This window comes from Lethenteron reissneri, chromosome 17, assembly GCF_015708825.2.
Source record: "Lethenteron reissneri isolate LAM-NWPU_2019-01 chromosome 17, ASM1570882v1, whole genome shotgun sequence".
NCBI classification, from domain to species: Eukaryota; Metazoa; Chordata; class Hyperoartia; order Petromyzontiformes; family Petromyzontidae; genus Lethenteron; species Lethenteron reissneri.
This window is the reverse complement of record NC_083795.1, coordinates 4,806,715-4,833,517: the sequence shown is the minus strand read 5'-3', so window position 1 is coordinate 4,833,517 and position 26,803 is coordinate 4,806,715. Positions and strand designations below refer to the sequence as shown.

Genomic DNA, 26,803 nt, shown 5'->3' with positions numbered 1-26,803 from the left:
GAAGTAGAACTTTTGCCGAGGACTACCTCCAAAGTGGCATTGACACTCAACATCGACCAGTGATGCAAGGGACGTGTGAGTGCAGCAAGTGACTGTAGGGCAGAAAGTTTTCTCGTGTTTGGCACTGGATGTTGCTATAGGATACTCGTTACAAGCACGTCAAACTGCAGCAGCAACAATGAGCTGAGACCTTCTCCTGCATCGCATCGCAAGACACATTCGGTTGCTGAAATCATCATCTAAATGTGCTTCATCGCCACGTGTGCCTGCTAACAATTATAGACAGAGGTGGGAGCAGATGTCGCAAACGGGTTTTGATTCTTTACCCGTACCCGGCCGCACCAGGGTCGCAAACGGGTACCCGTACCCAGCCGTACCCGTACCCTACCCGTACCCGGCCCGGTACGAGTAAGGTACGGGTATCGGGTACATGATTGCGACCTCTGGGACCAAGCCATGTTGCAGGCGCGGGTGGGTTGATTCTGGGAACTTGAATTGTGAGAAGAGACAAGACGTTGGGAAATGAGTGACAAACGGTGACTCACCAGTGACTCACGGTCTACCCGTACCCGGCCGCACCAGGGTCGCAAACGGGTACCCCGTACCCGGCTGGGTATGGGTAGCCGGGTATCGGGTAGGGTACGGGTATCGGGTACCCGGTTGCGACCTCTGGGCGGGAGGCAAAGCTCCCAGGAAGGAGATCGGATCAACTGCAGGACTTTTTTGCACTTGTCAGCACAAATAGAGTTTGGAACGCGCACGTGCATCTACATAGTAATGTTCGTGCATTATATATTCATTGTGCATTCACCACATGAAAGCTTAATTTAATATTTCGCTGCAGAAATGTGTTCATGGAATGTTGAAGTCGATGTTACATTCACGAGAATGTACATTACGCAAAATTCGTTCATATAACCTTTATGCAATACGAACCCAAAATGCAAAAAAAAAATTCTGCATGACCGAGTCATTTATTAAAAAACTTTGACTGCAGTGCCTTAAACATTTTGACATGGACATGCACGAAGCTATGATTAAAAAAACATACTTCTGTCGATGCTTCTTTACCAGTGTTAATCTTCGCTGGCCTCCTGTTAGCGTCGTAATTCTCTCGTTGCGAAACTCAGTTTCGTATATTAGTGACTGTGCAAAGAAGGCAATTTACTTTGTTACTGGGAATCCATTTAAACGTGGCCCTGTGACATCAGGGTGATTATAAATGGCGAAAAAAAAATTGGACTTAAATACAAGCGCGTTGAAGAAGATAAGTTGCATTTACATCGTGTATTTTTAGCATACGTTTGTATCCCTGCAATGATTTGCCGTGTGTTATAGATTCAACTGCCCTGTGCAGTGGCTACACGAATGCTGAGCATGTGTCCGTGCTGGCGTTCATGTGCCCGGGGCCAGACGACTCGAGCTCAGCGACCTACTGTTGCGGCTTTGCTGACCTCAAATACTGCTGTGAAGAGCCGGATCACTTCTTCCCTTACTCACACAGCTACATGTGGGCCCTGAGGTAGGTCTGCAGCATAGACTGCTGCTGCTGCATCCCGCAACGCTTTGCATTCAAACACGTGTTCGCCCTCGTGATGAAGAACAGAGACGCGGTCCTGCGATGATCTTGCTCTCGCCACTGCTGACAGCAAGGAAGGCCTCCTCCACTCGATACAAGCTCGAGAGAGAATGTGCCTCTACTCGTTATTTGCCTTACTCGCTTATGCTGACTTGGCTGTCTTGGTAGAGGTCAGAGGACTCCACACTTCATCCCACCACACGAGACCTGCCGATAGACTGACTCTGTTGAAGCCCTTTGCACTACTCGGCGAATGGAGTTTGGGGGATTTAAGAACTTGCCCCGTTGCGTCAGCTGCTGCTTTCGAGATCAAATCGAACCGGTGACCTCTGCATATTTAAGTCCAGTGTTCTAACCATTTCTCCATGGAATGGGCTCTGTATATATATCGTCTATACCGCATATATACATATGGTATATCGTATGGTCTCTACATCATTCATCATTTGCAGAATTTCGATTTAAAGCTTTCGTGACTGCAGGGATTCATCTTCTTGTTTCTTTCGGTAAAGTCACGTAGAAGAGAAGTAATAAAATAATTAAAATAAAACATAATAAAATAATTATCACGACGTTTCGGCCACAACGCAAGCAGCCGTCCTCAGGTGGAGAACAGGTCCGTCAAGTAGACAGAGTCTGACGGACCTGTTCTCCACCTGAGGACGGCTGCTTGCGTTGTGGCCGAAACGTCGTGATAATTATTTTATTATGTTTTATTTTACTTTACCGAAAGAACCAAGAAGACATTTCCAGAATGTTCAGCCATGTGTGTCAGACATTCAAAGACAAGGATCACCCATATAGCCTTTAACAGACTCTTCAGGCAAGTTCTGTTAGCGAGCACCTATTAAGGCCGGAAAGGTATGCAGTGGGGTGGGTGGCCAGCACCACAGTCCGACCGCCTTTGTCTCCCTAGTAGCGATACTTACACACCACACCAGATACCCATTTGAGGTAAACTAGGGGAGGCCGAAGAATGGTTCTGAAAATTAGCTGACACTGGTGTTGGCCGTGAGCCGGAATCGAACTTGTGTCGCCGGGTTCGTAGCGCAGAGTGGGAACCGCTGTGCCACCACGCACCCTCTCAAACATACCATGATCAACGTCTACATGGGGCATTGCTCATAACCTTTTTCAGGGCGATATGTAGTTTGAGACTTCCGTTATGAACTCTTTAAGACAGCGGTTCTTAACATGGAGTGCACGCACCCCCCGCAATTCAATGTGGACATTTAAACATTCACATTTTAATAACTCAAGGCCCTTTTTGCCTGTAATTTTAAGCCTCCAGCAACAAAAGGATGAATGGTTTTGCCAGATTAAAAAAGAGAGGTGCGTGAAAGAATATAAGAAAAGGCTTTACCCTTTTTGGCAATCAAAACAGCTGTGTTAAGATGTTAAAACACCAAACTGAAACATTTAGCTAGGAATCATGTCTGCATTAATCACATATACTTGTGGTGAACATGAATACAAACAAAAAAAATCTATAAATAAAAAAAATTACCTCACAAATTGCTTCACTCGGTAGAAACCACTTAAGCAACGTAGCCCTCTAGAGGCAGACCCTACAAGATGTATGGCACCTTCGCGCTAAGAACGGCGTGAATGTCAAATTATTTATTATTCATTATTAACAGTATCAATATCAGTGTTAGCAGGTGAAAGGTACGTTTCATTCGATCCCTGTCATGCCACTGGCAAGCGCGGAGTTTGCTAACTGTGCAGCGAGTCCTTGTTTTTTTTGTTGCTAAAAATGTTTTTTTTATTCCAAATGCTCAAATAAAATGGGAATTATAATTTATCTTTTTTACCTATTTCAAGCAAGCATTTGGGCTGCATTATGCTGTGCAGCTCGATATGGAGGCTTTAAATAAATGTCAGGTTGTGACTCGGTTATATAAAGAGCACAGTGAGCATATATTGAAAAGGGCAAAGGCTGAACCAATCTTTATCTATTAAGTCTAGTGCACAATTTAAATGGAGCAAATGTCAGTAAAGGGAGTTAGTCTTGGTGCATGTATTGTACTGTATTGTCTATAACAAGATTTACAATGCTAGTTTATTGAATATATATAAAAACAAAACATAATGGTACACCTGGTAATCATTGAGATAGATTGTTTAACAGGAAGGCTGTGTCGGGTGATGGCGGGTTTAACAACACATTTATATTTACGCGATCTAACCCATAAAAAAACCTTTATTATCGATTGAGATAGAAAACCAAAAAATACCTTTAATTTCCCACAAAAAAATACCAGATGAGGTGCCAATAACAAGAATCGTGAATAAACATTGGCGAAATTATTGTTGTCTAAAGTGCATGCTTTCCTGGAAAAATGTCATCTTGTAGCTCAATACTCAGTAGCCGTGTAGTGACATCTAGCACTGCCCTGTGATTTGCAGGTCTCGCTGACATAAAGCCATCTCATTATTAAATTATTTGGCATCTTTTGACAACAGAAAAGCAAGGCTATAAAAGACGAAAAGGCGGTGGGAGAGTTTATTTTCTTCTTCACAGCTCGTGCCCTTTCACAGCACTGCGATGCCATTGTCCTGTGCGTGGAATAATGTAAATACATTTACAAGGGAAACACATTTGTGTAACTTAACTTACAAAGAGAAAATAGATCAATCTCGATTGATTTAAGCTACGTACATCACAAGCTACCGTCTACCTTTCTGCAAGCCGCAATCCTTGTCGGGAAATGTTAGGCTCGTTTGCCTTTTTTAAATCCTTTATATTAAGTTCGCTTGCTTGCTTGCTTGCGTGCTTACGACCGTGCAAATATTTTGGTAGTTTTTTAACCCACTTCCCGTGATCCAATCGAGCTGACATTTTGCACACAGACTCGTTGTGCGTGACAATTTATTTTCGTGAAAATTTTTTCCAAAATGTTACACTTTTTAGGAAAAAAAACAATTTCATATTTAATTTAAAATACCTATGTGATAAAAATGAAACTCTTACTCAAGAAAAACAGAAATGAATAATAAAATAAAACCGATGCCACGCATATAAAGGATTTATAGTGAAAAACTTAGTTTTTACGGGTTAATTTTTTTTAGGATAGCCAGCAGCCTGAATGAAAGGTTTCCTTACAGAAACAAAATCTCAGCACAGTATCAGGAGCCTATTCAGGGCCTGTGCTAGGTGAGTGCTGTGGTGGTGGCCTGCACCACCAAATGTCCTTTGGGCCAACCCAAATTCACTCTCCTTAGCTGTGTGAATCACTGCTGTTGATGGCCTCCCCAAAACAAAAGATCCACTGCCTCTAGCCTCCATCCGAGAGGAGCTGAGCTTGAGCCTTTCAGGAACAAAATATAGCAATCAAACACAGAGAAGTATATACTAAACTATATAAAACATTTTTTACCAGATATGGCCCACTGAGCAACATAGCTCTTTTTCAGAAGCGACCCGGCCACAAATGATTGCTCAACAGACGCACGATTGGAAATGTGGAGGGGAAATCCGGAGGACCCAGAGAGAAATGCACACGACCACGGGAAGAACATGCAAACTCCAAATATATAGGCGTCAGGGTCGAGATCGAACTCCACGACCTCTTGTATACCAGGCAAGGTAGTTAACATCTCACCATCGTGGTGCAGTGCCTACTGTGCTTTCAAGGCTTCCATCATCAGTGTAATGAACATTTATTTACGTTAATTGTTGAAAGAAGCAAGACGCAGTAGTATATACTATTTTAGCGTTGCAACAGTACCTTGTTTATCTTTAAATTATGTTATGATCGAGGCTTCAGTCTTTCTTGATATTACGGTGCGTAGAACATATTGCTAACATAGCCTCGATATTCAATACGTATAACTAGTATCTTCCATTAAAGGTCCAAGACATAAAGTCAGTGCTCTAAGAAGGGAATGAGCAGTATGTTAAATTATTGGTATGCATGACAGGCTTCAGGTACATCCATTTTTTATGACTGGTTAAGCTTTTGACAAATGTCAGGGCACAAGGAACTTGGAGGACAAATATTTACAATCATTTAATTCATAGTACTGTTGATACAGGACTGTGGTTAAAGGGGGTAATAAAGGGGGCAATTTTTTTACTTCTTTATATTTTTCCAGTTGCACAGTCTGTACAAAAAGTACATCAAATGCTTATTTTGCTCCCCGCTAAATATTTACTTCGCATTATAAATCATGCAAGGAAATCGAAAATGCCCCTACATTCACCAGATGGGGCTTCGTACAGCAGCTCTTTCGTTCGATTTTAACGGCAACAAAAAACACAACACTTTTTGGAAATACATTAAACAGTAGGTCTGGGCCAAATGCACAGGCAAGCTGATTTTTTTTATGTTGTATTGAATGGATCATGAATAAAATAAGGGCATTGCTTTGACAAATAGTTATGTTGGTTGAGCTGCCTGTAATAACAGGAACATTCTAAAGTGTATTATATACACCAGCAATGAGATTTATTTTTCTGAATACATGTACTTGGCCGTCAAATTAATCATCAGCCCTGTTAACATGAAATTTTTTTCAGCTACTACATACTGTTTTTATGTCTATATCAAACCACTATATAACTTTTGACAAAAATATTGCACATAGTCTTGCATTGTAGTACTGTTGTTATTGGTGCATTATTTACAGTGGCATATAAAACACTGCAGTGTCATGTTTGAATACTGGACCAGGAACCATGTAACATATGGGTTCAATTCCACGTAGCTTTTTGCATCAAATGATAGTTACACTCTCCCAGCCTCTTGTGGTATTGGCTGAGAGCCGGGTTGCTGTGCACTGGTATGCCAACAGAGGGCATGTAGAGTGCTTTCAGTTTCTCCAATGATGCCACGTGGCGTCGTGGGGCATTCCACGGAGCCCTCGGTCATGTCCAGCATTGCTTTCAGGCGCATTTTGGTTCGGGGTGCTCGACTGGTGGTCATTGGTTAAGTTACAGATATCATTTGTCACTCAGTACAGTGCCTACTGTGCATTCATGGGTTTCCGTCATCAGCGTAATGAACATTTATTTATCACCTTGTTGAAAGAAGCAAAATGCAGGCTCAACAAGATTGTGATTTTCCCCCCTCCCTAACTTTGTGGGTGCCTCTTAGCCGTCTCAACTCGGTGAGCGTATCCAGACACCTGGTTACATTGATTACATTGATATACATTCTTAGGTTTTTTCGGTAAAGTCACGTAGGTAAACAATTCTAATTAATAAAAGTAAAATAAAAATAAAATAAAAATTACGAAGTTTCGGAAGCAACACAAGCTTCCGTCTTCAGGTGGAACAGTCACAGTACGATAGCTGTATCAAGTGAGAGAAATTACAGGAAAACCAGTGTTCTCTCACTTCATACAGCTATCGTGCTGTGACTGTTCCACCTGAAGACGGAAGCTTGTGTTGCGTCCGAAACGTCGCGATTTTTATTTTATTTTTATTTTACTTTTATTAATTTAAATGTTTTACCTACGTGACTTTACCTAAAAAAACCTAAGAATATGAATCCTTGCAGTCACGAAAGCTTCAAATCTAGAATACATTGATATACATTCACTGGTTTCCAATAAGTTGTAGGATAAATAAGAAAGATAACTCGGATGCAAATGTATTCGTATAAGTCGGTGTTCTTCATTGCAAGGCCCTAGTGGCCTTTAGTGCGGTGCCTGGGGTGCTCCCACGTTGCACAAGGGGGTCAACAGCAATACACAACACGTGACACCCCCCCCCCCCATCATCATCGCGCTGTCAAACTCCAATGGTTTGAAATGTGTGGCAGCCCCTTGCACGCTGATGATGTCTTATTGGTGAAAGTGCTCCCACCCCCCCCTCTACAAATGTAATGAAGAACACTCCAGTAACTTGACCATTTTGAAAACCACGTGTTTTCTCTTTTTACAGAAACTACTGGCGTCTAATGATGTCATTGATTTATGTTTCCTCTTACCGTAGTGTCCTATTCGAAGTATGTAACTGAATGGAATTCATAACATATGTATTGATCACAGTATGAAGGATATATACATTTTTTGTTATTGTTTGCGAACTTTTTGAAGGGACGTATTCATTTTTATTTCTTCTATTCATTTTCTAAACAAATGACAACATTTAATCACGAGCACTTATTTGATTAAACATGAATTGAAACCACAGAAAATGTAGGGAATTACGCGGTAGTTTTTGCTCTTTTTCATGAACAGAAACTAATGTTGATTTGCTTTTCAAGCTTATTGATTATAAATCACAAACCTGGCTCCATAAGTGCTCCGAATTTTCAGGTTTCCAAGGCTGCAGCATTCCTTACTCGTGGTTTACCCCACAATCAGAGTGAATAAGCTTCGTGTTTCTCTCCAATTGTTATAAATGGTGCTTCTGCAACACTTAATAACTGAGACTGAGTCGCCTTCAACCTTATAATGTTGCCCTTAGAGGCCAATAAATAAAACTACCCAACCAAACCGATGTATCAATCTCTTTTGCTATACTATATTTATTTTGCACGTGAATACAAGTGCTCACAGTGAAATAAAGTGCACTGCATGTAAACGGTGGCTTAAACGAGCACATTTCAGCAACAGGAAATTTCACCGGATTCACTGCAAACGCAGTCATGAGTTTTTTTCGTGTTCATGGCATGGCGAAAAAAACATTTCAATTCATGTAAAGAAGCTGCTGCATCCATCCATTTCTAGAGACTCGGTGTGTAGCGTCATGCTGACACTGACACGTCTTAAAATGAGCACCTGGCAGGCTATTTAGCACTCGAGGGCTTACAGAAAAACGGACCTCAATCAAGTGCTGCCTAACAGCCCTTGCAAAAATGGTGGCAGGGATTTCAAGTGGACCTTTGCCATCTACATGTGACCCTTCAGATACACATTTGAAAAGCTGTTTTGGCTTTGGGCCTGGAAATGTAATTTGTAATTGAATTTCTCTAATTGCGTCTGCGAGGAAAGGATTGTTTTGATTTGAAGCTTTCGTGACTGCAGGAATTACTCTTTGGTTCTTTCGGTAAAGTCACGTAGAAATAAAATAAATTAAATAATAGAATACGACGTTTCGATTACAAGACATAGTGTGTCTATGTTGTGTGTGTCTATGTTGTGTGTGTCTCTCTCTGTGTCTCCGTGTTGTCTCTCTCTGCTGGTGTGTCTGTCTGTGTGTCTCCGTGTCTGTGTTTTGTCTCTCTCTCAAATTTAGTTCGACCTGATGACGACTGCTTGTGTTGCAATCGAAACGTCGTATTATATTATTTAAAACATTTTATACGTGACTTTACCGAAAGAACCAAAGAGTAAGGATTCTTTTGTGATGTTGCCTACATACTTGTGTTATTTGTTGTTGAGAAAAGGGGTTATTATGCTCATGTATTGGTGGCTGAGTTTCGTAAAGAACAAAACCTCATTATCCAGATGCATGCCTGTGTGCTTTAAGAATGCAATCCAGCATGAGTGCTTGGTGCGGTGCATTCAACTCCAGCTCTTGAAAGACATGATGACCTGGAACTCATTCTTTTGTAACATTACCAGTGTAATTATGCTTCCAGGATAATGGGTGGTGACGAGCAGCACTTGCCATTGCAGTCGAAACTGGGACATGTAGGAGGATCTTTGCGATAAATGAACGGTGCTGCCATGGTATCGAGGTTAGTCTCTGCCAACTGAAGTCCGGTCAGCATTGATTATATATAATCGGTGCTTTTGAGATCAGACGTAAAACACTTGTATTCTCTTCTGCTCCTGATGTTTAGTTTCATTTTAAAATCCTTTATATTAAGTTCACTTGCTTGCTTGCTTACGACCGTGCAAATCTTTCGGTCGTTTTAAACCCACTTCCCGTGATCCAATCGAGCTGACATTTTGCACACAGACTCGTTGTGCGTGACAATGTATTTTCGTGAAAAGTTTTTTTCAAAATTTTACACTTTTTAGGATTTTTTAAAAAATATTTAATTAACAATTGCTTAATGGTGGCAGGCAATCATCTGACCCATAGGTGGCAGCCATCTCAAGCCAGAGGACGAGAGGACTCTAGCCACCACGCATATAAAGGATTTATAGTGAAAAACTTTGTTTTTACGGGTAAATTTTTTATCAGTGCAATGCATGCTTCTGTCTCTGACGCTTGCTCAATATGGCACGTGTTACAAATCTTGGCTTGATTGATTGAAAGATGATAGCACCAAAACCACCAACCCTACCCCTCACACATATATCAGAAAATATCTTATTCACGAATTTTTTTATTAGAATAGGCATTGAGATATGAGGAGTTCCACCAATTAATTGTATTTAAAACATCTACATTGAAAACTATTCTACTGTATTGATACATCTGTAGTGTGAATAGCTGACTTTAAAAACCATTATAAATACATGACTCTATAGAGCTTATGTTTTGTAAGTGTAAAAAAGTGGCAATTCGATTAGTTCTATTAGTAATAGCTCATTCTCTCTATAGAAGAAATGTATTAAAGCCGTGTTCAATACCATTTATATATCCAGTTTTGTTCTTCTATAACAGAGATTTAATCTCTCATATCTTTCTTAATGTATAATTTATATGAAATGTCAATTAGGTTGTAATTTGCAGCGGGGTGGTGGGTGGACATATCACTGGCTCTGCTTTTCTATTGCCTCCACTGCATTTTCAATTATCATTCCTGTGGGGGGTGGGGGGGATACATTTATCCACCACTCCCAGATAGAGATTTTGATTTCAAGCTGCCAGTGTTGAGCCTGGTTGGTCCTTGAACGGGTGACCTCTTGGGAATATTGGGCGTCGTAGGGTTGGGGCTGGCTGTGCGGTGACCACGGGATGGAAGTGCACCAATGGATTCTTAAACCTCTGTGCGTGGAGCTTTGGGCGTCACCCCTTGCTGTGCATAGTGGGTTTTCTCCGGGTTTTCCGGTCTCCTCCCAGAAGAAGTCAATCACTCATTCTTGGTATTTCCCCATATATCCCAATATAGCAAGACCCTCATGAACAAGAGCCTTGAAAATCAGAAAGGTCTCCCAAGGTAAAATGTATTATTGACATTTTAAAAGTAACGCATTGAGGCAATATCACTTTATTTCTGTTTAATCGTTATTTTCAATTATTTGTCAATCGATTGTTTACAAATGGACCTCCTCATACCTTGTCCATCATGGGGATTTCTTTCTACCATACTTCACTACGTTGGTCAGTGCGGATTGGTGTTAGCCTTTCAATTTTATCCCCTGCACTGGAAATTTGATCATTTCCACCGATATGTCAATAACAGTAAACATATCGACTGTCTCTGGAAAAGTGTGTGAGCTTGTGTTCAAATGCCCTCGCGTTAAATATAACAGGTTTTAGAACGCACACATATCTCTTAATATATTGACATAAATGACTTTATTTTTAACTGTGTGTAGGCATATTTAGCTTTCACTTAAGTATCTCAATATTTTGAACACATTAAGTTAATGGCCACAAATAGTGACAAAGTGGTAGCCGAGCAATGAATCGCACACAAGGACATCCAATCGGGGAGATGGAACGATCAACTCAGCTTTGTGTGCAGGCATCGCTGGGGGTAGATGATTATGTGACTGCATTATGTTAGATGTCGGCAGCTTGGTCAGTCCTTCATCCAGCACTGGGTTGCACCATGACAAACGATAACACGGATGGTAATCCTGACCTGGCGCTTGAATGATGTTGCCCTGTGTGTGTGCGTGCAATTCCGTCACAGTTCATATGATCACTGTTTCATTGCTTTCATGGCTTTATTTTGGTGATTTCGAAAAGTGTATTGGCTTAGCCATGTTTGTTTGTTGTAGTACAGAGTTAGACTGATGGCCTTAATCTAAGTTGTCTTGTGGTTGTTGTTGGTTGTTTGACTTGCATCCCACTGGGATTTTTGCACACAGCGTTGGTGTACGGTGATTTTTTTCTGCAATATTTTGCTGTCTTTTCTTGGATTTTCTGTTTGCACTTAGTCACATATTCACTTTAAGATGTTTTTTGTTCATGTTTTTTGTTTGTTGCGGTTGCACCCGATTCAAGAGCCGAATGACTCACAGGGCTATACCTAATAAATAAAACTTGAACCTATGAATGCCCTTGTCCCTTGTGCAGCGTGGGAGCGCTGGTCGGACTTGGCTTCGCGGCGCTCGTCTTCCTGGCGTTCGTCGGTGAGCGTCTGCGTGCTGGGCTACCTCTTCCTGTGCACCAAACCCCGCGGGCGCCTCGAGTCCGGCCTGCAGCTCCAGCCGCAACACGGCAAGCGTCCTGCGGCACTGCTGGCGGGGCACGAGTAACAACACTATACGCTAAATTTCGATTTAAAGCTTTTCGTGACTGCAGGGATTCATCTGCTGTTTCATTCAGACGCTGTCGCCTCGACAGACCTGGGTTCACCTGAGGACGGCTGCTTGCGTTGTGGCCGAAACGTCGTGAGAATTATTTTATTGTGTTTTGTTTTTATTATTTAATTACTTCCCTTCTACGTGACTTTACCGAAAGAACCAAGAGAAAGATGAACACTATACGCGTGCTGCACTGACAGCCATTCAACCCGGCACTCATGCGCGCGTGGTCCCCCCCCCCCATCGTTGATAGCCACGTGACAGACAAAGATCCCCCCTCTCAATTTTTATAGCCTCAAGGGGGCATATATTTAGTACGTGCGCATGGAGGGGGGATTGGGGGGGTAACCCAAATGCGTAGCTTGCGTATGGGGGGGGGGGGTCTACTGGCAATGTACGTAAGCATAGGAAACGGGGGGAGGGGGGTAGAGCCTCGATAATAATTTGTCTACACTGGGCTTCGAATGAGCCACAGTTCAGTGTCTTCAGCTGTGAGACAACAACTACTGCCGGGAGAAGTGGGACTGTGGGAGAGGTGTCACTCGTGTGCCACCGTGCCCCTGACTGCAGCTATTACGCAGCCCAGCAAAATAAGTGGCCAAGGTGCGCGACTTAATTGTTTAATGCAGTCGGTGGTGGACTATCTGTTTGCTTAAACGAGTTCATATCATTCATTCTTGATCGTTTCTGCGTGGATTACATATCGGCCGTTCTATAGGATTCGGGGGTGGGGGGGGGGGGTGCGTCAGGCGTACGTACGCAGGTGGGGGGGGGGGTAAAGAGTCCACGTGCGTACAGGGAGGGGGGGAGGGATCAAGTTTTGACAGATCTTTGCGTGCCTACTCAATGGATGGCCCCTTATCGTGGCTGTTGGGGCAGATTCCAAGAACACAGGATGAGATGTTACTATCCCTTGTGCAAGCACTTCCAAGAATTCATGAACAGTGAGCCTGGTGAAATTTGGGGAGCGCATCGTCAGTAGTGTACCTTTGGTTCCTAGGGTGTTTCGGCCTTTCACACTATACACCCTCCCCAAAGGCGGCCAGCGACAGGGTGATCAATCCTACGCTTGCGTCCCATTCCCAATTAGTCATAGGAGTTGCCTTGTTGTTGATAGCCGACATCCAGTTAGCGAGCCACCCCGGCGCACGAGGCGGTGGCGTGGCCAGAACTATGGCCCAACCGTCTGATGTCTCCCTCAGGAGCTGACATGTTCACACCGCAGCAGCTATTCGTTGAAAAGCTGAGCCAACGTAGGGGAATTCTAGATTTGAAGCTTTCGTGAGTGCAAGGATTCATACTCTTAGGTTTTTTCGGTAAAAAAACCTTAGAGTGTGAATCGGTAAAGTCACGTAGGTGACCGAAAAAACCTAAGAGAATGTCGGGGAAGTCAATGACAAGTTTAGATATTCGCCAATGATGTTGGCCATGAGTGGGAATCACTCGAATTGCCGGATTTGGAGTGCAGGGCGCTGGTCACTACACTACCATCTCTCACTGTACATCCAGGCGAGGGTTCACCGAGACACCGACATTTACACGTTGACGCAAAGGCGTTATATTTCCCATGAAATTGGCCAAATTGCTGTAAATTTCTGCCAATTCCCATATTTTCACCAAAGACACAAGTTGCATCTTTGGCAAAAGCAAACATTACAACAGGGTACAAATCTGTCCTTCGGCCAACCTGCACTGCTCAGCCTGGTGATGTGTGGTTAAATCACCCCCACGGCTCACGTGGCATGGCAAGCCACTCATCCAGCAGTGGATTGACAAACTGGCCGTTACATATATGCATGTACAAATGCGCTATCTCATAGAAAATCTGTGCATGGACAACACGAAATTATGCAATAATATATTAACATGTTTAATGCCAAACTTCTAGACATATGATTATTTCAATTGAAACACCCCCACCGCCTCACCGCCCTCATTTGACATTAATAATACTTCGTGATTTAAAGAATGAGGACAAATCTAACCAATGTGAACTGTAATAACGCCTTTAGATCAGTGCCGGATTATCCGAGTAGAAAAAGTAGCTACAAATGCTACGCGCCTGCACTTTCAAGGGCCCCGCGCTAAATGCTTTCAAGCTATCAATTCCAGCTCAATGAAACTGCCCTTACTCTATTACTATAGTACTAGACTGCCTTCAACTTTTTTGAAAGACTGGGTGTTTAAGGTTAGCGATTTGTCGTATTATCTGGCTGAATAGCAAATGAAAAAATACAATTAATTTACTATGCAAGTTAAAATTTTGTGTTTTAATATTTATGTTTTTTATTTTATTTAGGGCCCCTTTTTAACATATGCTACAGGCCCTGCACTAGCTTAATCTGGCACTGCTTTAGATTATAATTGCAATGCAGGAAGTGTACCCATCTCCTTCGGCGTGTCCCAGGGGAGTCGCAATCTTGTTCAGCCGTGCAAATCACACAGCCGTAGCCAGAGGTTATATTTCGGTAGATTGTGTGATGATTACAAATTAATGCCAAGCGTACAATATATATTACACCGAACTCTCGATCTAACAAGGTGACACTTTGATTTGTCTTCAGTTGGAGCTCAATTGCGTTGCTAAATCAATCTTGAATGTGTGAGCTACAATGGCAGGCATATTTTTTTATTGAACAAAACCTTACATTGGATACAATATTACACTGGTTATAACGCGGCGCTACGAACTCAATTACCTATATTTGATTCAAATAACACCAGCGAAGATTGATATCTGAACCATCCTCGAGTATACCCTTCACCCACTAACTAGCGTGGTGAAGTTTGGCCAAAACAACCCCCATGGCTGACACAGCATGGGGGAGACGTTCATCTAGATGCAAATTGACAAAACTGCTGTAAAAATATAGTCTGATCATACCTTGCCCAACGCTGTTTTATAGAACGCGCGTTTCAGCTAGACACAGTTGACTTAGAGGTACGTTTTCCGGATCACGGGGGTGATGTTTCGGCTGTACGCGGTTTGACGCTGCTAAGAGTCTCACCTTTGCATCGACAAGGAGTGCGCGGTGTGCTTGTGGGTGGGGCGCCGCCGTGGCTAAGAGATGTTAACTACCTCGCCTGGTACACAGGAAGTCGTGGGTCCGATCACGACCCTGACGCCTGCTGCTGTTGTATATTTGGAGTTTGCGCGTCTCTCTCCTCGTGGTCTCGTGGATTTTTCTCCGGGTCCTCCGGGGTTTCCTTCCACATTTAGAAACGTGCGTTTAGAGCAAATTTGCTGCTATACATTTCCACGTGATAAGCCAACTCGTTGAGCTGTCATGTGCGGCCAGGTCGCTTCTGAAAAGAGCGATACAGCTCAGTGGGCCTTACCTTTTAAAAACAAATATATAACAAAATAGTTCTAGATTTGAAGCTTTCGTGACTGCAAGGATTCATACTCTGTTTTTTTTGGTAAAGTCAAGTTGGTAGAAAATTTAATTACATAAATGAAAACAACTCAATTAAATCACGACGTTTCGGGCGCAACACAAGCGTCCTTCTTCAGGTGGGGACAACGTAGCGAAAGCACACCGCTTATGCAGGTGTGCTTAGGTGCAGGTGTGCTTTCGCTACGTTCTCCCCACCTGAAGAAGGACGCTTGTGTTGCGCCCGAAACGTCGTGATTTAATTTAGTTGTTTTCATTTATTTTATTTTATTTTTTTTTGCCTACGTGACTTTACCGAAAAAACCAAAGAGTATAACAAAATAGTTGTACTGCGTATGAATTTCTCGTCGCAATCCTCTCTCTCCAAAACGCTCATGCGGTCTCACTCCACACGTAGGCGCCCTCCATCACCCCCACTAACATCACCATCATCATAACCATCATCATTCTTATTTGTAAGTAAAACAAAACATTTCATCCATAAGAGGTTTTTTTTAGTTAGATCGCGTAAATATATAAATGTGGGGTTAAAACCCACCACCATCCGTCACAGCCAACTAGTAAGGGTTGTCACGTAAACAGAACGTGGCCAATTCGTCACTAGTACAGCACACCGGTGTGTTGGAGAGCCAAGCCACAACATTTAGAAACTGAGTACGATGTTTCGCCAGTAATTACAACCAGCTTCATCAGGTGACAACCAGAATTGTGGAGAAGTCTAACTGTTTCGTTCCTTATATAGAGGCGTAGATGTGTTGACAACCCACGGGAGTAACTGATAAACTAGCCAGACTCCTTCCAAAAGGTATCTAATTGGTGTTTGAACATCCCAACACCTTGACTTAAAGCTTGCAGGAATTAATATTCTTGGGTCTTTCGGTTAAGTCTCGTAGATAGGTTCAAGAGAAAATTGTTTGTTAATTTTGTTATTTTCTTTGAACCTATCTACGCGACTTTACCGAAAGACCCAATAATATCTTAACACCTATTTTCTTGCCAGGAAGGGTAAACACCTATTCTTATTTCTCAATCTTCTCGTATATCCGCTTATGGCAGGGTGCTCCCTCGTTCCAGGCAATCTTTGACATTATTGAGCCATTTGCCTTGTACATCCTCTCGTCCTTGTGAAAGGGCGTCCACACGAGGTGATTTTCGGGTTCAGGGCTTTATTTAAAACAATCCCTCACACTACAAACGCACACGCAGGCAGCCGTCTCTGCCAAGAGCTTCGAGCTCTCGTCAATCCCCTTTCGATCTTTCTGGAACCTTCCAGCAAGTTCCTTCTCATCTTCTCCCTCTCCTCCTTTCCAACAACCGGGTCCCTTGGCCTCTTTCTCCACCTCTAACTCTCCCCTCCGCCTTCCTTTCTCTTGTCTCGCCAAATCTCTGCCCCCTCTCCCAGTCCTCAGTCAATCCCCTGCTTTCTCCTGCACGGCCGTGTTCCCGCCGCCTTTGTCCGGATGTTGAACTTCTTTCGCACCATACGTAGCCAACCGTGCCTACGAACAGCTTACATCACCCTCAACGTCTCCTTACATAACCTCTGCGCTTGTTCCACTGTTGTTGGTGCTACGGAAGGCTGTTGAGAAAGCTCTCTTTTGACAAAGGTTATGTGCACAAAGTGACATCGCCTCTGTTTGATCATGTCTGCAATGCCCCCTTTTTATTTGTAGGTGTTTTATTGATCTCACTATTCGTGTCTCTTCTGGTTGATTCGACTATCTATCTCAGTGCTGCACTGTGTGTTGTTCTTCTGACCGTGATCTTCATAAAAAAAACACAGGAGGTGGTTATCAATAAGTAAAATTGTTAAAGTTTGGTCGTATTCCACGATATATCCTTGCTGGTAAGTATTTTACTGAATAATTAGACCCATGAGCTTTTCATCAGACATGTGAATTGTTTAAGAGGATCATAGATAACTGAATCGTGGACACTTTATCGGTCAATCGCATGAGCAACCTGGATTTAGAACACGTTTATGCACCATCGAATACAAACTATCAAATTTACATGAAAGACAAATTAAAATCAATTGCAATTATGTTTGTTTTTTTAATACTGGGCATTTTATTTCTTGGAAACGGATATAATCATGCATGCTCGCCCTTATCCAACCCTTATTTTAAGATATATTTTCAAAACCATTTATAAAGAACTGAGGACTAATCTTGAATTGAAGCTTTCGTGACTGCAGGAATTCATACTCTTTGGTTCTTTGAGTAAAGCTACGTAGATAGAAAAATAACTAATAGATCACGACGTTTCGATCTACATTTCTTCCTGCCTGAGCAGTCCGCCTGCTGTATTGTTTCACCTGAAGACGATTGCTTGTGTTGCGATCGAAACTTCGTGATCTATTAGTTATTTTTCTATCTTTGTGACTTTACCGAAAGAACCAAGCGAAGTTGATATCGATAATTATAATTCGTACGTTGTTGACGATACATTAAAGTGGGTATAAAACAATGATGAAGATAAATTAGATGATGTAATGACGATTAATGAAGCTGATAACGATGCAGCGCCCATGATTCACCATCCCTTACCTCCAAAATTAAATCAACGATATGGTGATGCTGCTTTGGCAGTGATGCTTTACGCACAAATAACAAACCAAACACATCTTCTTTCTTCGTTCGGTAAAGTCACGTAGAAGGGAAATAATAAAATAATAAAAATAAAACATAATAAAATAAAAGTGGGTATAAAACAATTACGTTATATTTTTATTATTTTATTAATTCCCTTCTACGTGACTTGCCGAAAGAACCAAGAAGATGAATCCCTGCTGCAGTCACGAAATCTTTCAATCGAAACCCAACACATTCGTCAATAATACTGCCTCAAATTGAAAAATTATATAATAGGCGATGCTTTGAGCTATTTCCTTTTTTTAAAAGCACATAGGCCAACGTGCACACCCGACTGGGTCCTCGTTTAAGGCAGAGTCACTGTTGATATTTACAATTGATGAGTAATGAACTGAGGTTCGTGGTGTTGTCGCATAGTTTACAAGCCACAACCTCCCACATATATACACACACACACGTACATTTAGAAGTAATTGTATTGACAAAGGGCCGTAACATTATTATTAAAGATAAACGGGGTGACAAAAACGATTTCAGCCTATTATATAAATGCTTTAAAAACAGCAACGCCTCGATTGCCAGTCAAATCGCTGACAGCGAAGTTGTGAAAAAAAGTGTTTCCATCATTGGTTATGGCCCTAATCCTGCCTCCAAAATCCAACCGACTCTCGGCCATTCTTAAATTACGGCACGAGCACGGCACGAGCATTTTGTCACGCACGAATTGCAAAACAATGCTCAACGGATTCAGCATTCTGCAACAAAAGTGTCCGAATAGCAGGAGAGAGAGAGAGAGAAAAAAAATATTCCCATTAATCAGGCTCGTCAGATTGAATGCAAAGTAAAGTACGTGGACAGGAGGACACTTTGCTAGAAATGATAATTGGGTGATGGATGATGAGGCTGCCGAGGGAGGTGGCAGCTGAAGGAAGGCAAACACACCGAGCGAAATGACCACCACGCAGCGAGGGTGACCAGATCAGCTCACGTGCAGGAGGGATGTGGATTGGGGTGCTGCAGCATGATAAGGGATGGCATAGGTGTACGGAGGCCTTCATCCAGCAGTTGATAGAGCAGAGCTGCTGACGTTTGTATAGCAATGTAATGTGTAGCAGTGGAAATGGCATCATCATTGTGCACGGACTTCTCTATATGCTTTTCGTTAACCGTAACATTGTATTTTACTTTTATACAATTCTGTTGCTTTGTCCAGACAATCAATCGTTATAAGGCCACGCTTTCTATTAAGGCACAGTGATGTTTGCCTATCACCCTTTCATTCATAAGAGCATCCTGCATTTAAATGCCATCAGTTCAGCACTTTAGCTGCACAATGTCTCCTGAATGGTAAAGGAGGCGGGAGATTGCAAACATAGGCATTGTCAATATTGGCCATATAGTAAAATACCTTTTTTTGTAGATCCATCTCGAGCAGGATATTGGAGAATGGTGACAAATCAGTTGACAATTCAGCGAGCAATTTTAGCACGCTTGACTCTCTAGTTTCAGAATAGTGGGTGAACAAAACCACATTGATGGCCCCATTGTTACGCTTTGATCAATGAGGAAATCTAGTTTAACAATAATATCGATACACGCACGATATATTGATCCACTTAAATATTAGTTATGCTAATCATTGTTGTTGTTATATATATATAATCGACAGGAGCCATGATATATCCACTGCTGGAGAAAATACTTCCAAAGTCTTTGATCATGTCTTAGGGTCTATCCCAGTGTTCTTCATCGCAAGGCCCGTGGGCCACTGACGGCCCCTGATGACCTTTAGTGTGGCTCCTGACAATACACAACACGTGACAGCATCCGCCCCCCCCGCCCCCCACAATCATAGTGCTGCTGTCAAACCCCATTGGTGTCAAGCGTGTCGAGGCCCTCACACACTGATGATGATTTATCGGACGAAAGTGCCTCCCCTTCCCCCCCATCTCTTAAAACGTGTGAACAACACTGCTCTAGGGCCTGCACATGAGTTGACCTCATCACTTCCTTTAATCGTGGACATTCTCTTGGAGGTGCCGTTTTCTTCTTCTTCTTTGGCCGCAACTCCGTTTTCATATTCTTAGGTTTTTTTCGGTAAAGTCACGTAGGTGAAATATTACTTTTATTAATTTAATTTTTCACCTACGTGACTTTACCGAAAAAAACCTAAGAATATGAATCCTTGCGGTCACGAAAGCTTCAAATATAGAATTAATACGCAACTCCGTTGTTGATGCGACGTGTGTCGGTGTTATTCCAAGTGTGCACATCTCCACGCTTCCTTTGTGCACCCTTGAACCTTTGTTACATTCTCTCGTTTTCAACGGAACAACATCACGTTGCCAATGTCACGCGTCTGCAACATGAGTAATATTGTTAGTGCACTATATAGAGTAGCGTATTGAGTCGTAATTTTGTTTGAACGAACGGCATGTTTGTTTCCCGTTTACCTTGAGCGGTTTTTGGATAATGGAGCCCTGTCTCCCTCCCAGCACAATCAGACACACGGTTGGAAAGTTGTGCGCATCGTTACACGTTCGTTCGCCTTTGTCTGCAGTCGGATGCTGTTTCCAAAAAACAAAACCCGTCGGATGCATCGCTATGCTTGTTACCTTGGCTTTTTCTTAGAAATTAAGTGGGATATGAATTCAAACGCAAACAATTCCTTATGGTGTGGGAGGGCTTTTACTCGGTGAATATGCTTACATGAAATGTGGTGAGGCATTCCCTACCAAGGATCCACTTTGATGTTAGTAACCAAACCATTTGAGGCATGTTCTTATGCAGGCCATTATGTGAAATGATGTACCTATATTTTCCAACCATTTGAATAATTACCACTCGACTTATATTTTACCTAAATATTGCCAGGGACGTATTTCATTGCTCTTGTAGTTAGTTTGACCTTCACAAAGATCTGAAAGTGTTTATACACATATATATTTTTTACGTTTATTCATTTACATGTATGCATGTGTGCTTTTGCGTGTATGTGTTGTGTTATGGATATTAAGCACTACATGCATTAACCTGCGTTAACAGGGACATCACTGCGCTCAATTTAGACGATGGCAAAGGTCTGTTCAGGTAATTTAAATGCATGATGTTTCAGCCACTTGTCACTTCACTGCATTTGCCATGCCAGGCATACGGATTATAAAAAAAAAAACTATCCGAGATTAACCTATCACAATATTAATTAAGGTGTCAGAAGCGTGTGGATGTTGATCGTCAGTGATTTCTACCCATATTCAATCTATGTCGTATGTTACTATATGTATGTACGTTGGACTTATTCGCACTGTGCGTAGCCCACCGTGCTAATTGGAGGTGCTACTCGGAGCACAACAAACTAAACACAAAAGGCAGCTCTAAAATAAATGAGTTTTCAATCGATATTTAAACGTGGCATTGCAATAGGAGCCTTAAATATGCTCCCTACGATGGCTCCAAATTAACACCTATGCCTTCGAGTCTCAACGCAGGCAGCCCTGTGGCATGACCTTGTCTAAAGGGGGCGTAAACACTCAAACATGACACGGTCAATGTTAAATGAACTTCACACAAATGTTCAACAGATTTGCTTGTGCCTGTCATGCATCCTGCCCGAGCTCTCACCTCGTGTATCGGAGGAAAGGCCGCGACGACAATCGATGAATTGCCACCGGTGGTAAATATTTGTACCAACATTTTGTGATGCCGCACGGGGCCGATGGCTAGTCGGTGTCTTGAAACATCGCCCCACCACCTTCCTAAGCGCACCGTGATTGGAGCGCCAGGAATCAATGCATGCAATGCATATGTCGTGCCTTCTATGAAACATGTGTGCAGCATGGTGTGTGTGTGTGTGTGTGCGAAACACAACGACGGTTAGTCAATGCAGTTTGCGATGCGCGCAATATTTCCGAGATGCGGAGCCGAGCTTAGTGTTACTTGAAAGCCAGGCGAAATATGTGGAGGGGGCTGCTACGTAGTTAACAACACCTGGCAGTGACCGTGCTGGTCTGAGCTCTAGAGAGGAGGTTTGAAGACCGAAGCAGGAGGATTTCTCCACAACTCTGGCAGTTCCCATGATGACGCTGGTTGTAATTACTGGCAAAACGTCGTGCTCGAATTGTTAATGTTGTGGCTCGGCTCTCCAACACACCGGGTGTGCTGTCGTAGTGTACTAATTCAGAGACACTAGTAGGAGGCGTTATCCTTCTTGTTTCTTCCGCCTCTCACAGCCATAGGGGATAACTCCATACCGGGTTGGGACAGCCAACATTCTTCCAGACCCACAGCTTGAAAAGGCAAAGATCACGATGACAGCAACAGCACGACGAGTTCCATTCCCGATGGGAGCAGCCCCGACTGTGAGCCGGAGCTCGCCTTTTATTCTCCCCAACGTGGCCAGGCTCCGCCCTAGGCCACGCCCCCTTATGGATCCCCCAGAAGGCTCCGGGCTTGGCCCACGTGTCCAACTGGTAGAACGGGCTGCTACCGCTAATTCCATTGTCTATCAATCTCTCAGCGCCACGCGCTACAGTGACTCATTCAATGTCACTACGCTAGCAACGAATTGCCATGTTTTGTTTACCTGACAAACCTTACTAATTGGATGTGTCAGGTGGTGGCGGGTTTAACGACGCATTTATAATCACACTATCTAACCCAAACACCTCTCAGGGATAATATTGGTCGCGAAAGCCGACTACGTGTTCAACCATAATCCAGGAGGTCGCGAGTCGTGCACCGAATATCTCCGCAATGAGCTGGAGTGCAGGAAACATGCCGCTCAAATCAACTCAATGCCGAGACATTTCATTCAAGTCGTATGGCGGGAAGGATCGTCTCGATCTCCACATTGCTTTTCATCAGCTTGAGGGCTATTGTAGAGGGTTAAACATCCAGGTTGAAGGTTATGCTCTAGCAGATCGCTTCACTTTAAAAGGAATGCAATCACAACATTTCCATGTGTACTGTTAAGTACATCATGATAACATTTTGTAAAGAGAGAAAAAAATGACAATAAAGGGTCTTAATGAGCAGCATTAAAGATGTTGGTGTACGGTATTGGGAAATATTTTGCTATCAAGAGAAGTGAATATTGAAAGCAGCATTTAAACTTATTTCTACATTTAGAATAGTAGGTGAATAAGTATAAACAAGAGAATACAGAAGGCAGGCATTAGGTAGTACGATTATTTATTTGCATGGTATATGATTGGGGTGTAACAATGGCACAGTAGCTTTGCACACTTACGCTATTAATCCGGTGACCTGAGTTCAATTCCTGGCCATGGCTAACATTAGCGGTGAGTGAGCTGGTCTCCCCCCTTGACATGCACTGACTAGCATAGCGAAGTAGCATTGGGATAAAGGCCTTCATCCGGCAGTGGATTTAAAAAAAGGCAAAACATTCATATGATAATTTAAAAAATATGAGGAAATGTAAAAAATTGATATTTATATAATATTCCATTCACATTTGGTATTTTCATAAAGTCATGGTCCAAAATATCTAGCATTGGTATGCACCATAATTTTATAATACGGCGCTTGAATACGACCCTCGCCAGAGTATCATTCAAAATGTGTTGATTATCAGTCAACTGTGCATACGTGTACGGTCTTATTAAATTCACGTACACACCTGCATGTTGCGACGAACAGCAGCACGTTCAAATGAATCGACGGCCGTGACCTTTGACCGCGCCTCGTCGTCGTGTTGCAGAGGAGAAGCGGCGCGCCAACCCGGAGCTGGGGAACTTCAGCGCGTTTAGCGGCGGCGCGGCGAGCACGAGCCACGCCAAGTCCCACGGGATCCTCTTCGTCTCCGAGGTTCTCAAGTCGGACACCACGACCACCAAGATGGAGATGGTGCAGGAGGAGGCGGCCGTCATTCCGCTGGGGGCCGTGACCGTCCCCTCCCCGGCCCACCGCTGCACGGCAAGAAAGTGACCCCCAATCCGCGTGCGGCTGCGCTCGTCTCTCTCTGCGTTCCTATTCGTTCGCCGGTCTTCACGCCGCTAGCTGCCGTATTTTCTCTCTCTCTCATACCCACTTTTCCACTGGCACATGTGAGCTGCGCCAGCCGCGGGGCTCTCGCAGTACTGGGTGGTTTTCCAGGAAATTTTTGGCGAGACCGAGCTAGAACCAAAACGTCGAAACGCTGGACTCGCAAGGCTATATTGAGTCTGACTTGGGACAGGGTTATTGATTTCCTTCGTGCATCGTGTCATGTGCACGCCGTGCGGCTGATGTCGTCACATGTCCGTTGTGTGTGATGCCAGTGGCACGGCTCTGATTCTGCAGTTCAAAACCAACCTGGCTGCCTTGGTGCGGGCTCTGCGTGGGCCTATTGTACGATCGAAAATAGGTTCCTTTTTCAGTTGTTGTTCTGCAACAATGTTCCCCTGGGTAGCTTATTTTTGTAATTTTCGATAATGGTTTTCAGCAGCATTTCGTTTTCGTGTAGCTAAGAGATGCACAAACTTAAGGCGCATGGGTTCAAATATAGTTTCGTTGCTTGGTTTTGTGACGGGGGCAGAACCGATGACCCAGGAATTGGTCCATCACACAGAGGACATTGGCAACCATTAACATGTCAACTGATGCTGCATCTAATTTCTGTAATTTATTTTTATTACCATAATTTTCTGATGCAAACTGTCCATTTTGCTGTGAGCATTGGCAGAGTTTGGGCGAATTTAAATGCCTTTCAGAAAAGTATAAACATTAATTACAGCTGGATATTTAATGACCACCCTAATTTATTGACAAATTGCAGTCATTAATTTGGAAGACAATGCCTTGCATAAAGTCTGCCACTGAATAGAGCACTGACTCGACACACTTTAAACGTTCACCAAACGAAAACGAAAATACCGTTTTGCTAACTGAATTGAGTTTGCAGAGCCACAGTCATTGTTGAAAACATTAGCAGATTATTCTTCAAGCTGGACAATTTAGCGTTTTGTCATAGACAAAATTGTGATATTTTTTACAAAGAATAAAAACACACATGTGGTCTATACTATGGGAACCTCATTTGCCAGTAAAAATATGATAATTGGTTCTTTACCCTTCTATCTGGCAACAAAACTGACACCTTTTTACAAGGAGTCATGTTTGCATAGACCGCAATACCTGCAGTCATAAATACAAACATAGTGTAGATGTTTGCCCCGAGCTCTCATACTCTGATGGTGCATTGTCTTTGAGTTGTGCGCCTTTTGGCGTCTTCTGGTCCAACCCATGTGAGACTAGGCTCTAAGGAAAGCTGTCTCGGGTGTGGACCAATCAACTTCAAGGACAGTGCTCATTATCAGAGTTATGTCTTTTGTTTGTATTTATGACTGCAGGTATTGCGGTCTATGCAAACATGACTCCTTGTAAAAAGGTGTCAGTTTTGTTGCCAGATAGATGGGTAAAGAACCAATTATCATGTGGTCTATATTTTTATTTTGTACTCCCGTAACATTTGGCGGCACAACATTTTTTCGTACGATAATGATGACAGTAAATCCAGAATAATAACCCAAAGCAATTATCTCAGTTCACATTGAAATTATTGCACGCAGTCGTGAACATGGAATAAGCACACAAGTGCCCTGTTCGAGCAAAGTTGAACAGCTCATTTATATGCTACGGTTTATCCCATATTGAAGGCATTCGGGAGTGATTTTCTGTAAGATATTTCGCAACCTTGTAACCTTGCGAGCTTCTGCGGGCTTTATTTTATCCGACGGTTAGGGTGCTGAGGGGGGAAATGCCCATACATTTCAATTAACTTATGCACTGTGTGTGTGAAGGGACACCTTTTAAAAAAATACCCATACAAATGTACCAATCTTTGAACTGTACTCAAACCCCATATGCTGCAGTGTCTAGAGCAGTGGTTCTTAACCTTCACTGCAGCCTTGCACCCCTTTGGATATCCATCGTTGAAAATGTTATAACGCTAATAAATACATGGGTTTGATTAACAAAGTAGTTGTACTATGTGTACTTATGTGGCCGTGCTTAATTTGTTTTTCGAAAATCTGCCACGTCTCGCACCCCCAGAAGGGGCATTTGGCACACCCAGGGGGTGTGGGTACCCCCCTCCAGGTTAAGGACCACTGGTCGAGAGAGACCCTTTGTAGATTGTTTTTTTTTAAGAGCACTCTGTATTCTCTGTGTTTAGAAACACAAACATGCAAACAACTATCTGTTGGTGATCGACACAAACAATCTATGTCATTCCATTTGTGGGCAAAAATGTGGCTTGGACCATTTGATTAATAATAATTTGGATTTTCCAAGTGGTCTGTGTGTTGGAAAGTTTTGGCCTAATTAATGGCGTGTTGTATTTGCTAAATATTCTAGCATTACAAGTAGTGTACCAATTTAAAAACAGTTCGTCGTGTGTTTGCTCAGTATGTCAATATTTTATTGGATAAATGTTTGCAATTAATTAGTGGATAATTTTTAAATATTCCAGTGACAAATTGTCATTAATGTTAATCCAATCTTGCACTTAAAACGTATTAGTTATATGATAAAGGACACACTGGGCTTTATATTTTTTAAAACTAAATTATGTTTTCTCTCCCTTAACGCTCTGTAATATCCCCTTTACACCTAAAGTTGTGCTTTGCAGTATTTTTACCTGTAGATACAATAATTGTATTTCTTCTGGAAAAGGAAATAAAACGTTTCTGTGGAGTTGTGAACGTGTCAAGGTGATATTTGTTACAAATACAAAAAAATGTTCACTATTTCTATTTTTAGTTGAACAAGAACATAACAATATAGGATATCTCAATACAGAATCAAGATACAATATACACTACAAATATTGCTGCAAAACTGGATATTCATTGGAGTTCATATTCTTAGGTTATTTTGGTAAAGTCAGCGTAGGTAAAAAATTAAAATGA

General features: G+C 42.5%; 1 protein-coding gene across 3 annotated transcripts in view; it reads left to right on the top strand.

Moving 5' to 3' along the window:
* The window catches only part of LOC133343357 (protein shisa-like-2B), a 33,840-nt gene extending 7,262 nt beyond the window's left edge, over nucleotides 1-26,578 (top strand). The window contains exons 2-4 of one of the 3 annotated variants that reach the window (XM_061552904.1): nucleotides 1,339-1,522; nucleotides 11,676-11,819; nucleotides 23,614-26,578. In XM_061552904.1, the coding sequence (XP_061408888.1) occupies nucleotides 1,339-1,522; nucleotides 11,676-11,819; nucleotides 23,614-23,662 (377 nt within the window). In that variant the 3' untranslated portion in view covers nucleotides 23,663-26,578. Of the gene's footprint in view, nucleotides 1-1,338; nucleotides 1,523-11,675; nucleotides 11,854-23,613 lie in introns of all 3 variants that reach the window. The other 2 variants (XM_061552902.1, XM_061552903.1) reach the window with 2 other exon arrangements.
* The last annotated feature ends 225 nt before the right edge of the window (nucleotides 26,579-26,803 follow it).